The 24,766-nt window shown below is 46.2% G+C and overlaps 1 protein-coding gene across 3 annotated transcripts in view; it reads left to right on the top strand.

Annotated features, from left to right (window-relative positions):
- ME3 (malic enzyme 3) overlaps positions 1–24,513 on the top strand; it is a 186,347-nt gene extending 161,834 nt beyond the window's left edge. For all 3 annotated transcript variants that reach the window (XM_027039987.2, XM_027039985.2, XM_027039988.2), the window contains 8 exons: positions 13,597–13,694; positions 13,965–14,078; positions 15,937–16,042; positions 16,647–16,789; positions 17,357–17,530; positions 20,745–20,843; positions 22,191–24,179; positions 24,228–24,513. In XM_027039987.2, the coding sequence (XP_026895788.1) occupies positions 13,597–13,694; positions 13,965–14,078; positions 15,937–16,042; positions 16,647–16,789; positions 17,357–17,530; positions 20,745–20,843; positions 22,191–22,352 (896 nt within the window). In that variant the 3' untranslated portion in view covers positions 22,353–24,179; positions 24,228–24,513. The remainder of the gene's footprint in view (positions 1–13,596; positions 13,695–13,964; positions 14,079–15,936; positions 16,043–16,646; positions 16,790–17,356; positions 17,531–20,744; positions 20,844–22,190; positions 24,180–24,227) is intronic.
- The last annotated feature ends 253 nt before the right edge of the window (positions 24,514–24,766 follow it).

The raw sequence follows: 24,766 nt of genomic DNA, 5'->3' as shown, positions 1-24,766 counted from the left end.
AGGGCCCCAGGGTGCTCCAAAAGCCAATAGGAAGCATTTTCTAGTTCAGGATCAACTTGGTTACTTGGTTACATAGAACTTCTGTTCTATGGACCAGAAGTATCTGAAGGCACTTGCTTCTTGCTGTGGAGATGCCAGTATGTGAAACTGGAAGGGAAGGGTTGGGGGGGGGTCCCTCATATATCATCTCTCCTGATCCAGGCATTCTCAGTAAGAGCACTGGGAGCTATTCCTAATGTTTTGTAAAAGTCAACAGAAACACTGATGACATGTAGTTAGCATCTAATAGAAGGAGTTTGGCAAGCAGAATGTTTTAAAACCAAAGATGCATGTCAGGACAAGAACAAGTTGGTGGGGGACAGGTGTTGGTCCTTCCTTGGGAGTAAAAGATTGGCCAACCTTTCATTTTGCAGATGAGACCCAAAGAGGTCACAACTTTTCATCAAATGAGTTAGCGTTAAACCTAAGAGGGTTCAAACCCAGATAATAATAGCTAAGGTTTAGAGCTGAATATGTATTATACATCAGACACTGTTCTAAGCACTCTACACATTTAATCCTATGTGATCTTATTATCTCTGTCTTAAGAATGAAGAAACTGAGGCACAGAGAGTAAGTAATTTATGCAGAAAGTAAGTATAGAGTTGAAATCTGGACCCTAAATTCTAAGTACATAATCACTCATCGTACTGTTCCCAGACCATACTATTACAGAACCAAATGTTTCTTCCTTTCCTGTGGCCCACATTAAGAGCTAAAGAAATGTGATGAATGGGGTGTGTTTTTGGATTGGGCATACATTTTTAAGAGGCAGGATAGCACAGTTTAGCATATTTTTAGATAATTAAGATCAAAATATATGAGTTCAGCTCTTGAAGAGTGGGTAGCCAGAGAGGGGAGACCCAGTAAGGGAGAGCTGACATATGGCAACCCCCCAGCCTGTCACCAGTCTGTCACCCTAGATATATGGGCCTGGGAAAGCCCAGTATTACCCACAGAAGTGGGCACTCTGCACAGACAGGGCAGCACAGTCCAAGAGCAATGGTTGGTGCAGGAAGCATTCCCTCCCTGCCCTCCTGCTGGTCACCTCACTGTCAGCCCCGTGGACAGGGGTGTGGCCACAGCCCTCAAGGAAACACCTGCCGGCTAGCCCCTGACCGGCTCCCCCGTCATGGCACTCACTCATGAGTCAGAGGCAGGACAGCCATCCCCCTGAGCCCACTGGGCTGCCAAGACCAGAAGGTGGGAGTGGAAAACAAGTCCATGTGGGTGGCACACCTGGTGCAGACTCCAGATGTATACACACACACACACACACACACACAGAGTCATGTGTGTACATCCTCATAAACAGGGGGATACATCTGGACCCTGCAATCCACCTGCCTCCACTACCCCCCGCTGCTGCCAGAAAGCACCTCTAAGATGAAACTATGGCCGTCAACCCCCTCTTCATGAGCAAGTTCACGCTGCCCCACTGCAAGTATCAGGCCTCGAGGATCTGCCTCTTTGGGCCCCACTCCACCCCCACTAATCTCTCTGTCCTCTGACCCACTGTTACGTTTACTCCTCTAACCCCTTTCCTTGTCAGTTCTCTCTGCGTGTGAAAGTTCTGCCCCTTAGTCACTCATATGTACCTTTCAAGACTCAGCTTAAGGGTGTCCTGTCCCAGGGAAGGACTCACAGCAGCCTTTGCTCCCCCAGTCTGATTCAGGTGCCCACCAGGTGCTCCCACAGTCACCTGTGCTCCCCTGTCAGTTCTCTTACCACACTGTACCCCAAATGTCCGCGTGGAGTTGTCTGTCTCCTCAGGAGACAATAAGCTTCCAGAGGCAGAAACTATGTCATCTATTCTCATTCCCCAGTTCCCAGCACAGTGCCTGGCACATTCTAGATGCTTCTTAAGTATTTGGAGAATGAATGAATGAATGAATGAAGTCTACACACACAAATTGACATTCTCATAAGCATACCCGCCAATTCCCGTGGGCATGTCTACCTTGGACACCTGCCCCTGCAGCCTCTCTCTTGTCCAGGTCATCATACATGTACTTACACAGTAGTGCCCCCCACATGTGCTTACACTCAGATGGATTTACATCGTCGTGTGTACACATGTAGCATTTTTAATTTAGTCAATTCATTGTTAAATTCATTGGTTTTGATTTCCTGTTCATAGCCAGTCCCAGCAGAGTCTATTTCGCTCCCAGGCAAAGCTGGATGGAATAGTTTTCTGGGTCCCACAGCAGACAGCAGAGGACTTTCCCATTCTTTTCTCAGCAATTAAAAACTAAAGCCATGCATCTGAAATGTGTGATGAGAGCTAGCGAACAGTACCAGAATGTCAGGAGCCCTGTAATATCAAGTCTTTGATAGGACAGGCTGACTGTTAGGTAGGAGCATGTAAGTAATAACAGTAAAGAGGTGGGGGTGGAGGCACACCACCCAGATCTTCCTTCGAGAAAAGACTTGATACCCCAACTACTGGCAGGGCTGTCAGCTGCCTCGGGCAGAGTCCCAGCTCCAGAGCTGCCTCGCTCACGGTCCTGCCCTGCCAGGGATGCCCTCACCCCGTGATGAGGGAATATAAAAGCCCAACCACTTTGGCCCAATGCAGGACAAGTCTGAGGGGACATTGAACTCCAGAGCTCCCCCACAGGGTTGGCTGAGGCTTTGGAGACTGCATCACAGCCCAGCTTCTCCTCTGCTCCCTCCTGCTTTCCCCCTGCCCCACCCCTTTCCCACTCGCTTCCATAGGTGCCAATCCCAAGGGCACTTCTTGGTAACATCCTGAACACTTTACATGTCTCAGAATGTGCTTCCCAGGGAGCCCAAGCTGTGCCAAATAATATTTTGCATGCACAGAGAACTTTAGGTGTGAGCTATTTTTTTAATCCATACTGCCTCGTAACTTCCTGGCAACAGCCCCCCACCCCCTCAGGGAGGACAGACATTGCTGTCCCATGTCACTGGTAAGGAAACTGGAGTTCAAGCATTAATTTTTGCTCCAGGTCACATAGCCAGACAGACACAAAGTGGGACCAGAACCTAGTTGTTTCTGACTCACAGTTCTCCACTCTCTCTCCATGACATCAGGCTGCCTATTCCCCTGTGTGGGTGAGGCGGTGCAACGAGTCTTCTTGCTAAGGATTAAATTCCAGATCCCACATAAGTGGGGATATCACTAGTCTCCAGAAGCCTGCTGCTCCCATCTTTCCCATCCCCTCCTCCCCTGGTTTACAGACCAAAGAGGAGATCCAGAGAGGGGAAGGGGCTTGACCACACCATCAGCTGGTTACTGGTGAGTCCAGGACCAGAAGCCTATGATGTGTGTTCTCAGTGCTAAGTGGGCAATTAGGACATTGGCGAGCAATTCCAGGACTCAGGGGGAAACATGGAAGATGAAGCTCATGCTTAATCTTTAACTCCAAAGTTAAGAGAAATGAAACATAAAACTATATAGCCATGCTCAAAAATAGAAAAAGGAACACCGTATGCAGAATTGAAAAGGGTTGAGAGGGAGGGAGGGCAGGAGGGAGGGAGGGCAGAAGGGAGGGATGACCGTGGCACACAGACCCCAAAAACAAGTTATATGTGGTTGCTGGGAACAGACCCAACACACCCCAGCAGGACTCCTCATCGGAATCTACCTGAAACCCCACATATGGGAGGGGCTGGAACCAGGCTGCCACGTGAAAATGACACTGGGGCCATGCTGCCGGCTCCGAATACCGGCCCAGCATCACATCCTTGGTGGAACAAGGAAGGTGGGACTGAGGGCTTGAGGATCACAGCAGACAGCTCCAAGAGGGCAGGGCCATGCCTGGAGCTGAGCAGGAGCTCCAGCACATAATTTGAACTGTCTCCCAGCCAGTCCGGCTGTACCACACACCTTGGACTCGCCCCACAGGGCTGACCACACGGTGGGGCCTCTGGAAACCCAGTGCTGGAAGGGTGAAGCGCTCCCCAGGACTGCTGACGGTCTCCTCTTTGCCCACCCCAGCTGGCTCACAGAGAGCCTCAGCCGCCCCAGGCTGGTCCTCGGTGAGCAGGGCTGCTTGTGTGCTGACATACTGCTGGCAGTCTTTTCGGGAGACTTTGGAAAAGACAGAGGCTCAGGTGACTTGTTTCAACTGGGACCAGAGAAGCCTCCCTGCTCTTAGGGGAGGAGGAAACTGGAAAGGGGACAGCAATAGGAATGATCATGCTGGAGGACAGGCCAGCTGCTTTCTTCCACAGAAGCCAGATCCAGGATGCTGCTGGCCTAGTGACCATGGACCTCCAGCCCCCACTGCTAGCTCCTCACACAGTGTGGCTCGGGTGTGAAAGTCTAGCTGGCGTGTCCAGTCCACAGCATCCTCCTACCCCACTGGCCTGCCCTGGATCTGCACTACTCCCAAGTCCTACCACATACCTGGGGCCAGATGGCCTGTCACTGTGCCCTGTGGCATGTCAGGCCATCATCACCCCCTCACACTTTCAAATTTTAATTTGTGAGTCTGAGTGCTTAATAGTCAGACCTTGTATTGAGACAAGCCTAGGTCTGAATCCCCATTTTTCTCCCTTTGGCTTTGGCCACTTGACTTAAATCCTCACAGCCTTCTTTATCTGCAAAATGGACATCATAGTATTAACAGCCCGAAATGATAATCATCAGTATGTACAGAATGACCAAGATGGTTTCAAATGCCAGCATCTATTCTAGTTGGCTGGACTTTACACCAACTTTACACCAGAATTACCCCAGTTTATGGCACCAGGTCATTATAAGGACAGGAGTCATGTATAGGCAGGGACAGGCACGTAACAGTACTTAGTTCTGGTACCTAGTACAAATACCTCTGGTGCGTAGTATGCTCCTGGCACATAAGTATGAGAGGGAGGGAAGAATGGTTGATACCCAGGATAGAGGCGCTTTGGTGGAGGTGAGGAAAGAGATGGGTGTGAGCACAGATCTGGGCAAGCCTGAGAAGGAGGCAGGACGTTTATCCACCTTCCACATATACCCTATTCTTCCAACCCATTGAACTCCTCACGATTCTATGAATTTTCTGCCAACTCTGTGATTTTGAATGTGCTTATCCCTTTGCCTAGAATTCTCTTCTGCTCTTGGCTGACTTCTGTGTGTCCTTAAAGTCTCAGGCTTCACCTCCTCCAAGGTACCACACCTAGGGCCAAGCCTGTCCCACTGGTGTCTGGCTGATCCCACCTTTCTCCAGAGCTCAGGAGTCACCCACTTTGCAGAACGCTTCTAAGTTCCCCAGAGCTAAGTTTGTCATGATACCAAAGGGGCAGATGGGAAGGAGTGGCCAAGCTCTGAAGACTTTGTCCAGCTGATCTGTCCTGTTTACCAGACACCAGGAGTTATTTCCGGCTCTTGGGGGTCTGCTGCCCTCTTTCCTACACCACAGCCACACACATGGAACAGTACTTCCTGGCCTTTCTGTTCTCTTTCCCTCACAGTGAGGCCTCCCCTGGCCTTTTCAACCTTCTCTCTCCACAGCCTTCCTTTTCATGAAGCCCTGTGTTCTGTGCCTGCTCTTCACTTACAGGGCCGTCTCTAGCCCTGAGATTCCCATGGGTCTCTTACATCTGATCCTGGCTCCTCTGTGACCTCCCATTAGTCTGCTGCATCAGGTAAAAGCCCAGGGAAGCAAAAAGCTGGTAATTACTCTTTCTGGTTCCTCCAGAGTGTGTCTGAATAGGTCTAACCCATCTTCTGCATGGGCCAGGAACTGCCTTCTAGAGGGTCCAGCAGTTTCAGAAAATTCTCCTCATGACACAGAAATAGGACTGAAGTTGTTTAGAAGGCCTTTGCTTGGTATCATTAAGGGAACTTGAATTTTTCTGAACATCTAAGCTGTTAACTACCTACAGACAGACTGTTCTATTTATCCTTATATCTGCAAGGCCAAGTGCAGTGAAGGCCCAGAAACAGGCCCCCAGACACACTAATGAACAAGTGAGTGACGGTAGCCAGCTGCTTTGGGAAGGTAATTATGCAGATCCTGGAAGCAGGCCTGGCCTTGCAGTGGACAAAACCCAGTCCCCCAGGGCCCTAGGCCTCCAAAGCCACTTTGAGCAGACCCTGACCAAGTCTAACTCCCTGCCCTTCTCCCTGTCTGGGACAGCAGTCTCACCTCACCTACAAAATGGCTAATTCTTTCCCTTTTCTCCAGTAATCTGTTCTTCACCATGGAAGTTCCCTATCACTTCGTCAAATGTGACTATTAAAAACAGAATAGAAATTACATTTTCAGCTCATCCTTTTGTGCATTTCCTGAATGGACAGCCTCTGATCCTCAGTTTGCAGGAAGTGTAATTATGGAAGCTCCCTCTAAAGAGGAAAATTTGTTTTTCTTTCATTGTGAATGGGAAACAGCCAGTCACACTTTAGGTGGCCCGTGGCATTTATGGGCACAAGCCATGTTCAACAACATCCCTGCACCCCTGGGTTTCCTCAGGTTGTTACCTTCAGAAAGCTAAACAGCTTCCTTCCTCTCCACTTTTAATTTCCTAACACGTTACCCAAGAGCTGCCCCAAATGAAAGTTAATGATGGAGATAACTGTATTTGGCCAACTTTATAATATGGGGCTCAAGAACTGCTCTTCTTCCTCTTGAGTTCCGGTCTATAATCAGGGTAACTTGCCACTTCACAGGGTAACTTGCCTCAGAGGAAGGTTCCAGAAAGGAGAGCATGAAGAAGTAGCCAGCGAGGTAGCCGATGAGTGTGGGGCTCCAGGAGCCAAGTGCAGAAGGAGTTTCCCAAGGGAAAATAAGCAGTAGTATCCAATGCTGCTGAGAAGTCAAAGAAGAAGTGACTAAGGACTGACAACCGAATGTGACAAGGTGGTGGCACAGGTGACCTTGTCAAGAGGTGGGGACAGTTGATTGACTTGACTGGTTTCAGGGAGACTGAGAAAAAAGGAAACAGAGGCAATAAGTATACACAGCTCTTCCAAATAAGAACTAGGGTAGGACTATAGAGAGTCAAGAGGAAGCCTTTTTAAAGATGGGAGCTTGATGACATGTTTGTGTGCTGATGGCAGTGATCTGGTAGAGGAGAAATTGATGCAGAAAAAAGGAGAGAAAATTACAAAGGAGAGCAGGCAAAAATGATGGGACCTGACACACACCTGGGGGTGGCTTTAGCTAGGAGCAGGGACAGTTCATTGGTGGTAACGGGAGGAAACACAAAGCAAATGGATATGGAGGAAAAGGGTTTACAGACTTGGTGGTAAGAGGATTCAGAAGTTCTCTTCTGACTGTTGCTGTTCCCTTTGAACCTCACTTTCCACTTCTGAGATGGGGAGAAAACGGAGCTCATAGTACTTGTTTGGTAGTTATTTTGTGAAGATTAAATGAGCAAATGCAGGTAAGCACATACATAGCACAGAGTCAAGGTCACAGTGAGAGGGATCAATAAATGTCAGTTGGCTTTCTCTCCTCTCATCGAAATGTTCCCTTCTTTCCTATCAGATTTCCCATTGTTTCGTGTTCTCCACCCCTGCCAGAGCCATTGACATCTACTGCCTAATTCACTTCTTTCTACCTCCACCACCCCTCAGTTCTCCCTCAAGGAGAGCTCATAATGCCCCACCTGCTGCCTACAAGTCCAGACTCAGGAGAGGCTGGCTGAGCCTCATGGGCCACGAAGGGGTGGAAGCAGCACTGCAGGTATCCCTGCTCTGCTTCCAACTGATTGACTGAAAGGGGCCCCAGTTTCCTCACCTGTGTGCTTGGAGTAGGTCATGCTGTCCAGTCCCCATCCAGCACTGGATTTCTGCAGGTAAGCCCAGATAGCTTGCAGGTTCTAACCACAATAGATCCCTGGCATGGGAGAAGGTAAAGAGCCATCAAGCACAGTGTCTTCTCTGATGGAATATCTTTGGCGCCATCTGGTGGCACATGTTTTGCACATCTCCTTGCCGGAGGCAGATGTCCCAAAATAGAATCAGATGAGCAGAAGACTCCCTCTCTATCCAGTGGAAGGAAACTAGTACTTCAGCTAGAGAAGTCGTCTAGTTCAGTGCATCGCAGACTTAAATGGCCATATAAGTCATCTGAAGACCTTTTGAAATACAGGCTCTGACTCAGTAGAACTAAAATGAAAACAGCTCTTGGGGGCCAGAGAGTAGGATGGGTGGAGTTGTTTCCAGAAAGAGAAATGGGGACTAGCTGACACAATAAGTGGACTTCAAGAAAATAAGAGACCAAGGTATTTAGGAATTTAGAGGAGCACCATACCATGCAATTCTCACTACCTATGTAAATGATTTCAGTAATTACTTAAATTGCTTTTTGATGCTTTCTTGGCTATCAGTTTGGTGTTCCTTTTGGATGCAGTACAGTGCTGAGCCTGGCCATGACATAGCCCAGCTTTATTCAGGTTAGATAAAAAGTAGATCTGGGAAAAAAAGGAGAGGTTCAGGATGCCTGGCTGGGAAAAGCAGAGGATATCTGGCAGAGGAGATCATTTGAGCTGAGTCTTAAGGAAGAAATAACAACGCAGAAGGTCCTAAGCTGGTAAACAGCATGGGCAAAACATAGAAGTGTAAAAAGACGTGACCTGTCAGGGAATGATCAGTAGTGCGCCTGGAACACAGAGTATGTGGGGAGGCATGAAGCTGCAAAGGTAGGTTGATGCCGACAGTATACTTAACTATAACTGATGCTTCATAAATAACTGAATGCAATTAGCCCTAAATAGTGACCTCTAACTGCTGATTATGTTACAGTTATTTGTGCCCAAGCCTTGGTGAACAGGGAGTCCCTGGGGGCAGGGACCGTGTTTGATTCATCTTTTGTAGTGCCTAGCATGGTGCCTGTCACCTGGTAAGCCCTCAGTACATGCACAATGAGCTCTTGGGGACCCTCCAAAGGATGTTAGGAAAGCCCCCAGTAGTCCTCAGCCCTGGCTGTAGGACCCTGTTACACTTTGGCAGTCCCCCCCACCCAGGCCATTCCTGTGTGCAGGCTGGAGCCTGTACCTCACCTTCTTGTTCCTACCTCAGGTCCTACCTTCTGAGGTCCACAACGATGAACGTGCACTTGTTAGGCTCCAACTGTTTGCTGTGCCCCCTGTCTTTGCCCAATACATGGCCTCTAAGCCAGACACAAATCCAACCCACATTCTGGGATAAGGCCCTTCCCCAGAGCTACCAAAGTACTAATCCCTTAGAAAACTGGAAAGAGAAAACGGGAAATTCACTCATATTCCCACCCTGCAACCTTTAGTTATATTGTTCCTTCCAGATTCTGTGTTTTTCGTTACACAGAACAACCTTTTAAGTTTCTCTTCCTTCCAACTAATTCAGTGAAACGCAGTTTAGTGGTTAAGAGCATAAGACCTAGGGGCACCTAGGTGTCTCAGTAGGTTAAGCATCCAACTCTTGATTTTGGCTCAGGTCATGATCTCACATTCATGAGTTTGAGCCCCATGTCAGGCTTATGTGCTGACAGTGTGGAGCCTACTTAGGATTCTCTCTCTGCCCCTCCTCTGCTCTTTCTCTCTCTCAAAATGAATAAAATAAACTTTAAAAAAAAAAAAAAAGCACAAGGCCTAGAGCCTGGTTCCCTGGGTTCAAATCCTCACTTTGCTATATGATCTTGGACAAGTCAGAAAACTACTCTATATTTCATTTTCCTGGGCTGTAAAATGAGGATGATAGTACTTAGGATTAAACAAATAAATGTCTTTACAGTTAGACATCTAAAGCACTTAGAACAATTATCTGATGTTAGTTACTCACTTAATAGCCTCTTCTGTGTTGCCACGTCATCTTCATAATAATTTTTAATGGCTGCAATATATTCTGAGTGTCCACACTCTTTACTTAATAGTTACTCCTTTGTTAGATGTTTAAGTTATTTCCAGTCGTTCTGTATTAAAAATAACACTGTCATAAATATCCTAGGACATGCGTTTTGGATTTTTCCATACATAGATTACCAGAAGTAGAAGTATGAGGGTAAAGGGCACAAGCATTTTATGCCTTTGGTCTATATTGGGAAATTGTTTTCCAAAAAAAGCTCATAGCATTGTAAAATACAATTTATGCTGGAATTTTTTACTTTTCACTACTCCCTCACCAGCCTTGGACAACATCAGTTTCTTTGATTTGTGCAACTTTAACATTCCACAGATAGTCCCACTGTAACTTTCTTTTCTTTGACTATCATGGAGGATTCCCATTCCCCATGTGATTACTGTGTTGTGAACTCTCTGTCAGTAAGGGTCTACACCAGTTGCTTTAAGAGAGAAAATACAAAGAATTGCTGATTATGTATTTAAAAATGTATTATGTATTATTATGTATTTAAAATCAACCTACTGATTATGTATTTAAAAATGAAAAGCATTAAGGACCTACTCCTCAGGGAACAAAGGGAAGACCAGGTGGCATTTTCAAACATGACTGTGACAGAGTTTTAAGATAGTTAATCCTGACCAGAGATGGGTAGTGTTGTTGTCTCTGAGGGGTGCACTATGAGGCTGCTTCTGCAACTAATGGACAGACTGCAAACTGGATTCATCCACTGCTTCGGGAACAATCTGTTGCTGTGGAAGTGGAAAACCAAGGCTGTGGGGTTTCCAGATTTAGCAAGGTCAAAATGCAGCATGCCTACTTAAATTTGAATTTCAGATAAATAATGAATTTTGATAATAATGAATAATTTTTTAGAATACTTATGCTAATATTGGATGGGAATGCTTACATTAAAAAAAAGTTATTTGTTGTTTATCAAAAATCTAAATTTAAGTGTCCTACATTTTATCCGGGCAATCTCACAAGGCGGGGATGATGCTGCAGAAGCGTTCTTCCTTCCCCCTAACCCAGCCTTTCAGTCACCCTCTGGTGCCCCTCACTGGCAGAGCCCAGCATAAAGCCAGTTGACAAAGCTGGCAAAGCTGGTCTGCAGACAAAGCAGAGTGAAGAGTGGTTTTGAAACTAAGAAACAGTTATACCCAGTAATTGGCACAGTCGATCCTTTTAGCTACTCAGCATCCGTACACCGTGTTGTATGCACTGATACTTCCGGAAAACAACAAAAACAATTCCAACAAAACATATCTTTGCAACAAATGAAGACATTCTCACCTTCTCCTCAAAATGGGGAGAGGCAAAGTCTGTACAGTCATTCTCTTCATCTCTGGAAAACAGTCACACTACCCATCTCTGGTCAGGATTAACTATCTTAAAACTCTGTCACAGTCATGTTTGAAAATTCTGTTACCTAAAGACTAAATTATAGGATTAAGAGGAAGGAGAAGGGAGAATAAATTAGCTAATATATACCATTACATATAATCACATAATACTCAAGGATGAAAATCTGCATGGCTGCTGTATTCCTTGTTTCTGTAACCAGTCATGAGGCCATAATTGATGTTTATACATTTCTCCCTCAACATCCCATTCCATGCTTTCTTGTCCTCAGACAGGACTTCAGCTGGCCAGGGTCCTTTAGTGGGATGACCCAAACCTTTTATATCTGAATGGTGTGAATACTAAGTGGTCCTGCCTCTGTTTTGTTGCAGTAATATTCATTAATATCTACTATTGAGCCTGGAAGTACTAAGACACACCCCAGAGGATCCCCTGGGCTCAGATCTAGTCCTCCCTATCCTCAGTTTCCCCTCAGTTATCAGGATGAATAACCATACCCTCTCTTTCTTTGCCCATTGGTTTCATGGCAAAAAATAAAATAAAATAAATAAGAAAGAAAAAAGTACCAAATGGCCAGGTGGCACTCTCACCCCTCAATTTGGTAGAACCATGCTGTGAACTCTAATACAGGCATTTGTTTCTTGGGAACCAAATACCTCCAATCCAGAGAGCACAAAATGGAAGAATGTGTACAAGTGAGTTATCAGGTGAAATGGTGAAAGGAGCCACTTCCACTTCAACCCTTTGCTTTCCAGACCCAAATATTCTGGCCATGGAAGAAAGAACACAGTGTAGCATGTGCTAAGTCAAATTGCATCCTGTAAAATAGAATTTCACCATCTTCAAGGGTGTTACCTTGACTAAGTCTTAAGTAGACCATTCTACTGATCTATTAGGCCAGCTGCTCCTAGGTGGTAGAGTACATGTTAAGACCACTGAATTCCATGGGCATAAGCCTATTGGTGCATTTCCATTACTTTGAAATGAATTCCTGATCAGAAGCCTTTTGTCTGGAATGTATCAATGGTGAATAGGCTATCCACAGATTCCAAACATCCACAGATTATGCCACTGGTAGAGTATTACATGTAGGGAAAGCAAATCTATAGCCAAAATATATTTTTAGTCCATTGAGGATAAATGTCTTTCTTGTCTATAATGGAAAGAGTCCAAAGTAACCATTCCACTGCCAGGTAGATGTTCTTCCCAGAGAATGGTGTCATACCAGGAGCTTAATGTTGGCATCTGCCATTGACAGGTTAGTCATTCAGCAGTAGCAGGTCAACCTTGATGAGAGGAAGTCCATGCATTAGCCTCTGTCCTTGCCACCATGGCTACTTGGTACATAAACTCATTGAGCAAACCCTAAGTGGCAGAAGAAGGACACTGACTAACATATACATGACATGCAATTTTGTCCATCTGGTAGAGAGAACCTATTTCATTATGCCCTTTGCTCAATTTTCATGTGTGGCACAACTTTGTTCACACTCTATACCTTTCCCAAGATGTCCATCCACACACCCCTATCCTAGGCTTCCTCATCACCAACCTTACTGTTTATTTTATTCTAAGTCCCTGACCATCAGCTAAACCATTAGCTACTGCCAATGAATCAATATAGGTCTAGCCATCTCTTGGACCAAAATGGACAACCAAATTTATAACTTGAAGTCATGTGCATTAGGAATATTTTCCTCACTGTTACCCTTTAGGACTACTTTTCATTGGGGCTGTGAAGCTGCAACATAAATTTCTCATTGATTCCAGCATATCATTAAGCATGATCTGTAAACCAAGCCCAAGCTTTTTTCTCCTTGATCATATGAGGCCCTAGGTGTGCACTGAAGGAGAGGACATCATGCAGCAGAAGTAGGTGTCAAATGAGTCTGAGCCACCTGCTCATGCAACTTATTTGTACCTTTCAGATGGGCTCCAAGCCATTTGATGAAGTTATGCTACTGGGCACACCCAGCCTTATGACTTGGTTGATAAGATAGACAGCTCAGATCACATAGTCACTTAATGGCTCATGGCTACTTTGTGGTTTCATTTTTAATTTGTTTTTTTTAATCCATTTATACTGTAAACAAATTATTCTATGAGGTTCATGCTTCTTTTTGGCCTCTGTTATGTTTGTCCTTGTCATTTCATTTATGAATGATGGTGGTAGCAACACCTGACTATCTGATCTTCTCTCCCAGAGTCTAGTCACAATCCAGGAGCTCTTTCTCAAAAGGACATTTTTCTACAAAAGAGGACATATCTTTGCTCCAAACCTGCATGCTTACAGGCTTCTCTAAGGGCTAAGGAAAGTTGCTTCTTTGGCTACACATTCTAGGTGTGGGAAACTCTGCCAAGGGTCTTCTCTTAGGGTTTGGGAGCCAGTGACCAGAGATTGATCTCAGTGCCCTCTGTTACAGGCACAGCCTCTGTCGCTGTAGCGGGGATCCTGGCTGCTCTGCGAATCACCAAGAACAAGCTCTCCAATCATGTGTTTGTTTTCCAAGGCGCAGGTGAGGTAGGTGACATCAGGAGAATAAAGATGGGTGGAGAAGCATGAAGGAAGGGAGGTGTTCGGGGGTGCTGAGAAGAGGAAGCAACACAGGTATATTGTGATAATTGCAGCTGCCTGGACACCAACATTTGGGTGTCTCAAGGACTTAACCAAGCCTCCTAGGAGTGGGGGGAAAGGTATGGAGAAGAGAGAATCTTGGTAAAGCATCTGATAAATGGTGAGCAGCCATTTACCTTGTATCTGAACATCTACCATATGGATGTTCCCTCCCAGGCAGCCATGGGCATCGCCCACCTCCTTGTCATGGCTCTAGAGAAAGAAGGTGTACCCAAGGCAGAGGCCACAAGGAAGATCTGGATGGTGGACTCCAAGGGACTCATTGTCAAGGTACTGTCAGTCTGGAAACCTAGAGGCTTCTTGACACCTACAGCTATCGGAACTGGACTATAAGAGGTCGCCAAGGGGCAAAGTACTCAAACAAAATAGAAGGCAAACAGGAGAACAAGGTTCTAATCTCCAAAGCAAGAAACACACCCCAAAGTATCTCTTCCAAAAGCTCTCAATATGTGAGCAAGTTTGTATATGTATGCCTCTTCCAGCTTTATCTCCCACCACTTCTTGCCTTGCACTAACCTCCAGCCACAGTAAATCATAGTTTTCCAGAAGTAACATGCTGTCTCTCCCACATCCTTGCATATTTTGTTCCTCTGCTTGAAATGCCCTTCTCTTTTTCTACATACCCACTCTCAACCATTAACCCCATCTGTTTCCTCCTTGTCTTCTGTTACCTCCTCCAAGTTGCTTTCCCTGAACATCTAGGTGTCAATTCATTTCCTACATTTATGCTCATATAGCCTCCATACATTGCACTTGCCACACTGTAGGGCAGCTGCCCTTTTAATTGTCTCTCTCGCCCCTAATCTGTATAGTCTTTATACCAATGCCTGGCATGTAATGAGTACATAATTATGTTTGAGGTGTGGGCCAAAGAATGAATGAGAGAGAAACAGTCCAGCTTCTGACTGGAATGTGGTGAGGGACACAATTGGATGGCCTCCTCCTTTAGGACTTCACTGAGCTCTCCATGTTTTAATGCCCCAAATTTCACTAACATAGAATATCAGTGAAAGATTTTTTAAAAAGATGACAGATGGGGCACCTGGATGGCTCAGTTGGTTGAGCATCCAACTTGATTTTGACTCAGCTCATGATCCCAGAGTAGTGGGATAGAGCCCCACATCAGGCTCTGCACTGAGTGTGGAGCCTGCTTAAGATTATCTCTTGCTCTTCCTCTGCCCCACTCCCCCACTCACAGTGTCTCTTAAAAATTAAAAAAAAATAATAAGATGACCCAGATAGGATGAAGGGAGGCCATGGGGCTATCAACCAAGAACAGTAAAGACCTTCAAGAAGAAACTGACCTTCCCTTGTCTCATATAGAACCCAATTACCACTAGAAGGAATTCGTCCTCTCACCCCAGGTCATTCCAGAGCATAGTGCAGGCACAGGTAAAAGCTGCCAGAGATTGCCACACTTCCCTCTTGCCACCTTCCAGCATTATTTTGTTCATCCCATGGAGCTCATCTCTACTCAAACATCCCTCAAAGCTCGTGTCTTCACTCTGATTCTCAGGAGGCCAGCTGACCCAAAGGAGTCATCAGAAACCTTTGTGCTATTTACCGTACTGTCACCCACTGATTCCTATTTGAACAAATGGAAGGAATCCTGAGCTTGTTGGGAACAGCCAACCTTGGCAAGCCTTCTCTGGAACTTAGCTTATTATTGTTCCTGGGGAGGTTAATGGCCCTTGTAAAATACATTCACATTAGCTCCCTGACCTTGGCAGGAGCACAGGCCCCCCATCACTCAACTGCCCCTGTGAGTGCTGGACACATTGGGGCCAAGGGTCCTGGTCAGTCTCAGACATTTCACGAGAGCCTTGCTGTCCTGGCCCCAGAGCCATGACCCTAGCAGCACAAAGAAAGGTTTTATGGATTCTCCACATGTGGCTTGGATTAAAGAAACCTCACACACCACCCCCACATGGTAACACAAACACACATTAAAATCCTCAGGTTCCACCTTAGGTTTTACCAGGAGATCTGCTCAAGAGGAGGAGGCTTCTGATAGCTCAGACCAAAGCACAGGGCTCTACAGGGAATGCTCTCAGGATCTCCAGATGCATCCATGTCCTGCCCAGCAGTTCTCAATGCCAAGCCGCATTGTGTTTTCCTTTCCCTGCAGGGGAGGAGCCACCTGAACCATGAGAAGGAGATGTTTGCCCAGGACCATCCTGAAGTGAACTCCCTGGAGGAGGTGGTGAGGCTGGTAAAGCCCACAGCTATCATAGGTAGGAGGAGGCAGGAGACCCACTGTTCAGCCCAGCTAACCCTCTTGACTTGCAGGTGGAAACTGAGGCTCAGCAAGGAGGCCTAAGTGATCAATAGAAACACAGCTCTCTCCCCTATCCTATGTCTGCTTCAGTGCCACAGTCTTTTATTGAGTGACTACTGTACAAAAATCAGAACTAAGGCACCAAGTTGGGGCTTAGTGATGCAGAATTATCCAGTGCAGCGGAAAAGCACAGGGCTGGTCTGGGAGCAAATGAGTGCTGCTCCCCTAAAGAGGGGACCCTGGCACCTCTTCCTGGCCTGGGAGAGCAGCCCACTCTAAAGGAAAATGCCCAGGAATGCCTTCACAGGTACATCTTAACCAGGCAGGGACCTGAAGTGGACCAGTGTTCCCTTAGGGATTAACTGGAGGTCTTACCCAGCTTGAGCAAGAAGACCCTTTTCTTTTTGGCTCCCTCCATTCCTATGGCAGACACTATCTCTAAGACTCCTAAGTCTTTCATGTTGCACCTGGCTCCCTACCACCACCACTACCACCAGGAGAGGAATGGGTTGTTTATAAAGAGTAGGCATCCCTACTACCCCCCCCCCTTTTCCCTGTAGGTGTTGCTGCCATCGCAGGAGCCTTCACGGAGCAGATTCTGAGGGACATGGCCTCCTTCCACGAGCGCCCTATCATCTTTGCCCTGAGCAACCCCACCAGCAAGGCCGAGTGCACGGCTGAGAAGTGCTACCGGGTCACTGAGGTCAGCGGGGAATCCTTCCTTCCCCAGGCTGAGAGGACACAGTAACAATAATTATGAGTAACCCTGTGAGGGTGAAAAAAATCCCCACATCACTGATGAGCAAAATGAGGTTCAGAAGGATGAAATAACTTGCCCAAGGTCACCGAGCTAATAAGGAGTAGAGCTGGCCCTCAAACCCAGGTCTGGCTCCAAAACCCAGGCTCTTACCATCTTGTTATACTGCTCAAGGTTCCTCTAGTAATGTAGAGTTTTGACCAGAACCTGAGGCATTTGTAGACTCTAGGTCACTTGCACACCTGTCACGTCCTGGGATAGCCCTGTCGGGAGGTGACAGGTTAAAAACCTTCACCTTTCAGTGATTTCTTGGCTGCCAGGTAACTCAGTGGGAGCTAAGCTTTCTGGTCAAATGAACAAGTGTGCTCTCAGCACCTGTAATGTGCTCAGCACAACGCTGAGCCTGTGGGAGAGGATGAAGACGGGCTCAACATCTGGGAAAAATAACTAGGCCACCATTACTGCCTGAAACCAATCTCCAGGTTCCATCTCTGGTTTTCTTCCTGCCTCCAGGGCCGAGGGATCTTTGCCAGTGGAAGTCCCTTTAAGAGCGTGACTCTGGAAGATGGCAGGACCTTCATTCCTGGGCAAGGAAACAATGCCTATGTGTTCCCTGGAGTGGCTCTGGGAGTCATTGCTGGGGGGATCCGGCACATCCCAGATGAGATCTTCCTCCTGACGGCAGAGGTATCGCTGTCCCTCCTCCCTTGCATGCTCCCAACAGGGCCTGTGATCTATACCAGGTCCTACACTGGGCTCCCAAAGAATCCTTCTCTCATCTCTTCTACCCACCTGCCCCTCACCCTAGCAGTGTATCCTCAAAATGCTTGAACCTCAAGCTTCTCTCAACATCACCTTGAGGCTTAAACTTCTCTCAGAACACGCACACAATTTTTAAGGGGGAATAAGGAATAGTCAATGGGAGGAGGCATTGGCAGGAAGCACTGGTAGTGAGGGGACATACTTCAATCTGCTCCTTGCCTCACAGCACTGCCCATATACTTGCCTAGAACAGAGAAGATGCCACCAAAACCATCTGAAACTAGGCTCATGGACCATGACAGGCATTGGATTCTTCCATACACTGATCTTGACCATGTTACTAGGGTAACTTGTTGCAGAATAAGCGCCACTAGGGGCTTATTAAGGGATAGGTTGCAAGTCTGGATCTGAGTACTAGGATATTAAGCACAGATATGGGGGTGCTCCTGCTCCAGGTTTCTAACTAGAAACTCTCCCAAAATGATTCTTTACTGGACATGATGAAAGCAATGAAAGAATATATTAAGAATGACAGCACACATTCCTAATAATGGTGATTAGTAGTAACAGCTATAGTGGCTTACATTTACCAAATGTTTACTAATGCCAGGCACTTCACAATTATCCTCACTCTGAGGAAACCAAGGCATAGAAATGTCTGTTTTGGGAGGTTAAACTAATTAAAACCCTAAACAAATACTAAATCTATTTATCCCCACTGAGCACCAAAGGTTCTGCTGTGATTTCTGACACGTTTGCATTTCCCCATCACCATGGCACTGATGAGAGCCCCGAACCCAGCAAGACATGGGAATGGCTTCCATGCAGCCCTATCTAGCTCCACTTCTGTGGGCCCCACAAGGAACTGTCTCATGCTCTAGGTTCCTTCTTACTACATCCTGGTCTTTGAGCACTGGCTCCACAAGGACATGCAAGTAGTATAGACCTGCAAGCACAATAGCCCCCAAGCCATATGCACACTAGCTGTGGCTTCAGGACATGGCTGTCTGACCATCTGGTGTGAGTATTCTGGTATTTCTTCCTGTTGCTGTGTCATTGGTGGTGGTGTGCCATGGCCGTGGGTAGAGCTATTTGAAACCCCCATGGGACGGAAGAGTCACTTCCTGCTTGGAGTTAGCATGAAAGCAGATCCCCCTGTTGTGCAGAAACGTGATTGCTAGAGCCTTCCTATGTAACCCCAAGAGACATCTGCACGCCCACCTCCTAGTGCTGTGGGACCGTTCAGCTCCATCATTTCATGAACAGTGTCCATCAATTACACAGGAACCTCTCCTCAATGCATGTATTAGTCTCTTGCTGCAAGCAGGAAGATCACTCCCTTCTAGAGCTGACAGTCTGGGCTTCAAAGGACTGGCAAGTTCTATTTCTGAAAGGGGTGCTTTTAAGTTAAGACAATTGAAGTTGAATCTGATTTCTGTATGGAAAAAAAACTAATACAACTTTTAGGAGATTTATATATTTCACCTTGACCACTCTGTAAAATAAATATAGTAATTATCCCTATGTGATACTCAAGGGAAGTGAGGCACAGAGAGTCTAAGTTATCTGCACAAGGTCACTGGGCTTGTGAGCAATAGCACCAGGATGGTCCCAGCTGATTTACCCCAAGCTGCAGCAGAGTGTTACCAGTGCCCAGTGTCTTAGAAGTGACCATGCCTCACTCTACAGGATACCTTTTCCAGATGCAGATCTAGCCATGGAAATCCTGCTTCCCTCTGATCCCATCTTCTATACCTCCACCAAGAAAATCCTTCAAAACCCAGAACAGTCCATCTCTCTCACTTCAGACATTCGAATGGCTCCTCAGTGCTCAAAGAATAAAGCCCAAACTCCTTCACATGGCTTCTATATAAGATGTATCATCACTGAGCCCTCCTTCCTTCTCAAGCCTTTAGCCTCCCCCCTACCATCAACCTAGTCAAGGTTCTATTTAGAGTCAAGAACTCACGCTCTCCCCTCCCTCCTTCTCTCCAAGAAATTGCATGTGCTATTGCCTGTCCCTTTTTGGGTAATTCATACTTTGTCCTTCAGGTCTTAGCTTATGTCTCTTCTCCTGGTAAGCTTTTCTGAAGATGGCAGACTAGGCCCTGCCTTCCTCTATGCTTCTATGCCCCTTCTCCTTGCACTCACTTCTATGTTAAAATTGTTGTACCTGTTTGTTAATTGCCCACTGACTCCAGACTACAGGAGGAAAAGGGCTTCTCCACCATGGATCCTCAGCAACTAGCACAGAGCCTGGCATCTCACAGAGCTCAGTTAATGTTTGACTCAATGAATGGAAAAGAGACATAGGATGAAAATGAGGCAGAAGAGGAGGAGGCCCTCTTTCCTAATGTCAGCCAAACTCTGAGGCAAGACCAACTCCTTTGGCTCATCCATTCTTGGACATAGTTCTCAGAGAGCACCATGGCTTCTCCCAAATTTAAATCTGACACAAGAAGATTGAGTGGAAGTGGATTCAGAGCCAGCACATAACAGAGGCTGTTCTGCAAGGCTGGCTGAGCACCAGTGCCTGAAGCTGAAGGATGAGGCTTGAGGGGGAGAGTTGGGCCTCAGAGACAGGCTCTGTGGGAGGTGCTGTTCCCAGGATGATGTGTGTAGAACATTCGTTCAGATAAAGCCCAAGGCCCCTTTGTGGTGTCACTCAGAGGAGAAGCCTTTCCTCAGGGCTGGAGGAGAGCTCAAGGAGCTCTTGAATACAGACAAGATGGCCTAGATGGGTACCCAGGATGTTACTAAGCATGTGGGAGAGGATGGAACTAGGGAAGTGAGAGTCTCGGGGATCTCTGTGCAATAGGCTGGACCAGCCAAGGGGATATCCCAGAGTCTGCTTCACAAGCCACAAGTTTATTCACCTTGGTCTTAGTGATTCTTCTTTAGAATTCAGGGTCTCATATTGCTTAAAGCTTCAGCCAGTCTCTCAGTACAGAAAGGATGTGTCCTTGCTTAAAAGCCCAAGCATTAAGCTCCCAGTGGGCCATGAGGTGGCAGAGACTACAGTGGGGAATGGCCATGGTTGGCCACCTGTGTGGGGTGAGGTGAGTTTCTGGGGTAATGGGTTGGGCTTGTTCTGGGAAGGCAGAAACTCCGCTTATTCCTCTTGGTTCTCTCTCCCCAGCAAATTGCCCAAGAGGTCTCTGAGCAGCATTTGTCCCAGGGGAGACTGTACCCACCACTCAGCACCATCCGAGATGTGTCTCTGAGAATCGCCATCAAAGTAAGGAGCATCCTGCCCCCAGAAATGTGGTTAGTGAGGCTCAACAGCCTCCTCTCTCTGTGAGTTTAGGAGAGCTAAGGGGATGGCAGCGATGGAGACATCCTGAGCTCCTTGGGCTGCACTGCAGGCAGCCCAAGGCTGGGTGAGAAACTCCTGTCTGCAGCTTGAGCCCCACCCCCAACACCCACTCAGGCCAGTTCTGGGAAAGCTCCTGGATTTCCCCTCAAACACCAGGCAAAAAGGTCATTAAAGTCCATAGTCTTGTGGATCAAAATGTGGGTGGAATTTTTAAAAAATGAATCATAAGTGCCCATTTATACAGAAAGGTCAGTTTTTATAGTATCATGGAAAGAGTTCAGGCTGTTGGGTCCCAGCTCCACCAACTACTTCATTTTCCTGAGCCTCAGTTTCCCTCTTTTCCAAAGGCGCCAGTAATTCCTTTCTCCCAGAGTTTGAAAAAGATTAAAGAGGACAGGGAAAAAGCTCCATACTCAGTGCCTTTCTTACCAGAGTAGATGCTCATTTCCCCCCTTTATCTCAGAATGACTGGGCCATGGGGTGATCAGGTTCATGGAATATTCCAAGGAAAAATGTCATCCTAGAGACCCTGCAGAGATGATGGGTTTTCGAGGAATCAGAACATGGTACAATAAAGACTGGCCCCAACACTGATAATTATTGATACAGATAATGATTGTATTAGAGTTTATTATACTGTCATTTTTATTAGTATATATATTTTACATTGTCCATAAGTTTTCAAAATAATTTCAGAAGACACATTGCACAAAAGCATCTATTCCCCATGCATTGTCCATTGTAAAATCCAGAATCAGCCCTCGAGACCAACAGTTCAGCTGACAGTCCCCACTCTGCCCTGTCCATTTCCTTCCTTTGGGGGATATTTAGATTCATGCTCTTCTGAAGCAAAATCTAATATGCAGAGAACAATGTCCAGGCTGTTGTCCCAATTCAGCCCACATTTAGCAGGGGGTAGGGGAGATATCAGGTGTCCAGTATTGGACACCACTCCAGAGAAAGGTCGCATTACTCACACTTTACAGATGAGGAAACTGAGGCTCAGCAATGGTAATGTCACTGCTCAGCACCCATCAGCAGTCGGAAGCAGAGGCAGACATGAGTCTGAGGCCTCTTGATCCTGGCCTAGTGTTTATTTCTACCTAGTCAGAAAGCTCACCATCCCTCTGCTCCAGTGGCTTCAGGGACAACAGTTCGTGGTTCTCCAGGGGGAATTCCCCTTCCACAGGCTCCCAAGCAACCTTCAGGCAACTTTTAGGCAGGTTCCTCCTCAGGTTCCAGTTCCTCAGCCACTATGTTTTTCCCTAGGTCCTCGACTTCGCGTACAAACACAACCTGGCCTCCTACTACCCAGAGCCCAAGGACAAGGAGGCTTTTGTAAGATCCCTGGTCTACACTCCAGATTATGACTCCTTTACACTGGACAGCTATACTTGGCCCAAGGAAGCCATGAATGTTCAAACAGTCTGATGCAGTTTCAGAGTCTGGTATGGGGCTGGAACAACCCCAGCGTAACACTGACAATATAAATGGGTTCTAAAATGGCCATCTTTGTCACTGTGTTTTTCCTTTGAACTTGCTGGTGTGATGGGAGCTACCCAGGCACACAGTGAATGATAGCCTTGTTCCTGAAAGCCCTGAGAATTCCCTTTTCTGTAACCCTCTTCGGACTTCCTCCCCAAGAATTTCTTAATCCAATTGCCAACAATTAGCTAGGCCTTGTGGGAAAGCTAGACTCCTTTCTAGAACTCTGCGTTGACAGAGTTCAGAGTCTAGTGAAGTAGAACAGGTATGGACACAATTCATTTTGCCACAGGGGAGAAAGTGGTAAGTCCATGAAAGAAGTGCAGATAAAGGTCAAGCAAAGGTGCCCAGAGAAGGGAGGAGACACTTCCTCTGAGGACATTAGAGAAGGCTTCAGGGGGAAAAGTGTGCACACTGAGTCCCAGGAGTGAAGGACAGGTAGGGGTTGTGGGGAAATGAGGAAAGTAAGGGCAGCCACTGGCCAGAAAGCATGGTCCACCCATGAGGGAGTTCAATCCCTGTTGGAAGAATGTACACCCTTCAAGACTCAGATGGATATGAAGGCTGAGTAGCTGAAGGCAACTCACTAGTCAAAAATAGTCACTGACATGTGGGTTATTTAATGTTAGGATTCCTTTTTGGTTATTACTAAAAGGAAAACTATAAATAAATGTGGGTGTGGAGGGGTCAGCAAGCCAAGGGGTGAAGAGGAAGAGAGACAGGGGAAGAGAACCATGGAATTCTAGGGAAGACTTGATTTCATTTTCCTGGCTCTGGAATTCTCTGTCTCCCACCCTTTACTCTGAAGGAATTCAGCAAACAAGGGCAGTATTCTTATAAAATGTCTTCAGTATGTCCTGGGGGTTTCTTAGACAAGTTCAGCCATAGCTTTCACCTCCCTCATGTCCAGCAGAGGACACCTGGGATGGGGAGGTGGGGACAAGCCTACAGCTCCTGCAATCAAAAACCCTGATAAATTGCTAGGACCTATTGAGATGACAGCTTCCAACCACTAATTTTATTGTATAACACAGAAAACAGTAAACCATGCTTAGGGACCTACCACCACAAACCCCTGCTGCCAGCTCAGCCTCAGAAACCTCACTGCCCACCATGAGTACGTTCTATGTAGCCACCTCCCAGTGACAGGACTGCTGGGTTCCTAGAAGAGTAATTAGCTAAAACACCAATCACCTCTTGCCTAGGTCTTGTTCTTCCAACATCTGCTTCCTTGGTGCTGGTGCTAAACCAAGCATATCCTGAGAAAACATCCCTGTTCTATAATCCCTGGGTTCACAGACAATGAGAAACTCTTCAGAAGAGGATTTGAAGTGAAGCAGGAATGTGAACACCAGGGAATATTTACACTGTCTTTTCTATATCCTGTACCCCAAATACATGTCCTTTATACTCAGTGTAATAGAAAAGAAAAATAGTAGAGAAAGGCAATGAAACAAAAACAGGTTCTTTGAAAAGATCAACTAAATAAATTGTAGCTATACTGACCAAGAGATCAAGAAGATATAAATTCCATTCCCTTTGTTTCAACCACACTGAACAGATGGCACTAAACACATGCACTTTCAGGCCTATGCTCTTACACATGTTTGGTCTCCATCTATAGAGTCCTTCCCTCCCATTCCCTTTATCAATTAAATCGAAGTTCACCCTAGCTTTCTGCCTGGAGGCATCATTCTTTCTTAGAGTTCAAATGCAATTGGCTCCTGAACTCTTCCTGGACAGAGTTAATAATTAAATAGGAAATCAACAACAGTAAAAAAAAAAAAAAAGAAAAACAAAAAGAAAAGGAAAGAAAGAAAGAAAGAAAGAGAAAGAAAGAAGAAAGAAATTTCTAACCATTTGGAAATTAAACAATACATTTCTAAATAACCTGTGGCTCAAAGAAGAAATTGCAGGGTAAATTATATGTTGCTTGATGAAAAAATATGTATTAATGAGTTGTAACTAAAGCAGTGCTTGGAGGGAAATTTTATATCTCTAAATAAATGCCTATATCAGGAAAAAAAAGTCTCAAAGGAATAACAGAAACTTCCTTTAGAAACAAGATAAGCAAACAAAATCCAAAGCAAGTTAAAATCAGAGCAGAGGGGCGCCTGGGTGGCGCAGTTGGTTAAGCGTCCGACTTCAGCCAGGTCACGATCTCACAGTCCGTGAGTTCGAGCCCCGCGTCAGGCTCTGGGCTGATGGCTCAGAGCCTGGAGCCTGTTTCCGATTCTGTGTCTCCCTCTCTCTCTGCCCCTCCCCCGTTCATGCTCTGTCTCTCTCTGTCCCAAAAATAAATAAACGTTGAAAAAAAAATTAAAAAAAAATCAGAGCAGAAATAAATATACCTATAACAA

This window comes from Acinonyx jubatus, chromosome D1 (genome assembly GCF_027475565.1).
Source record: "Acinonyx jubatus isolate Ajub_Pintada_27869175 chromosome D1, VMU_Ajub_asm_v1.0, whole genome shotgun sequence".
NCBI lineage: Eukaryota > Metazoa > Chordata > Mammalia > Carnivora > Felidae > Acinonyx > Acinonyx jubatus.
The sequence above is the reverse complement of the archived record's forward strand: the minus strand, read 5'-3'. Positions and strand labels throughout refer to the sequence as shown.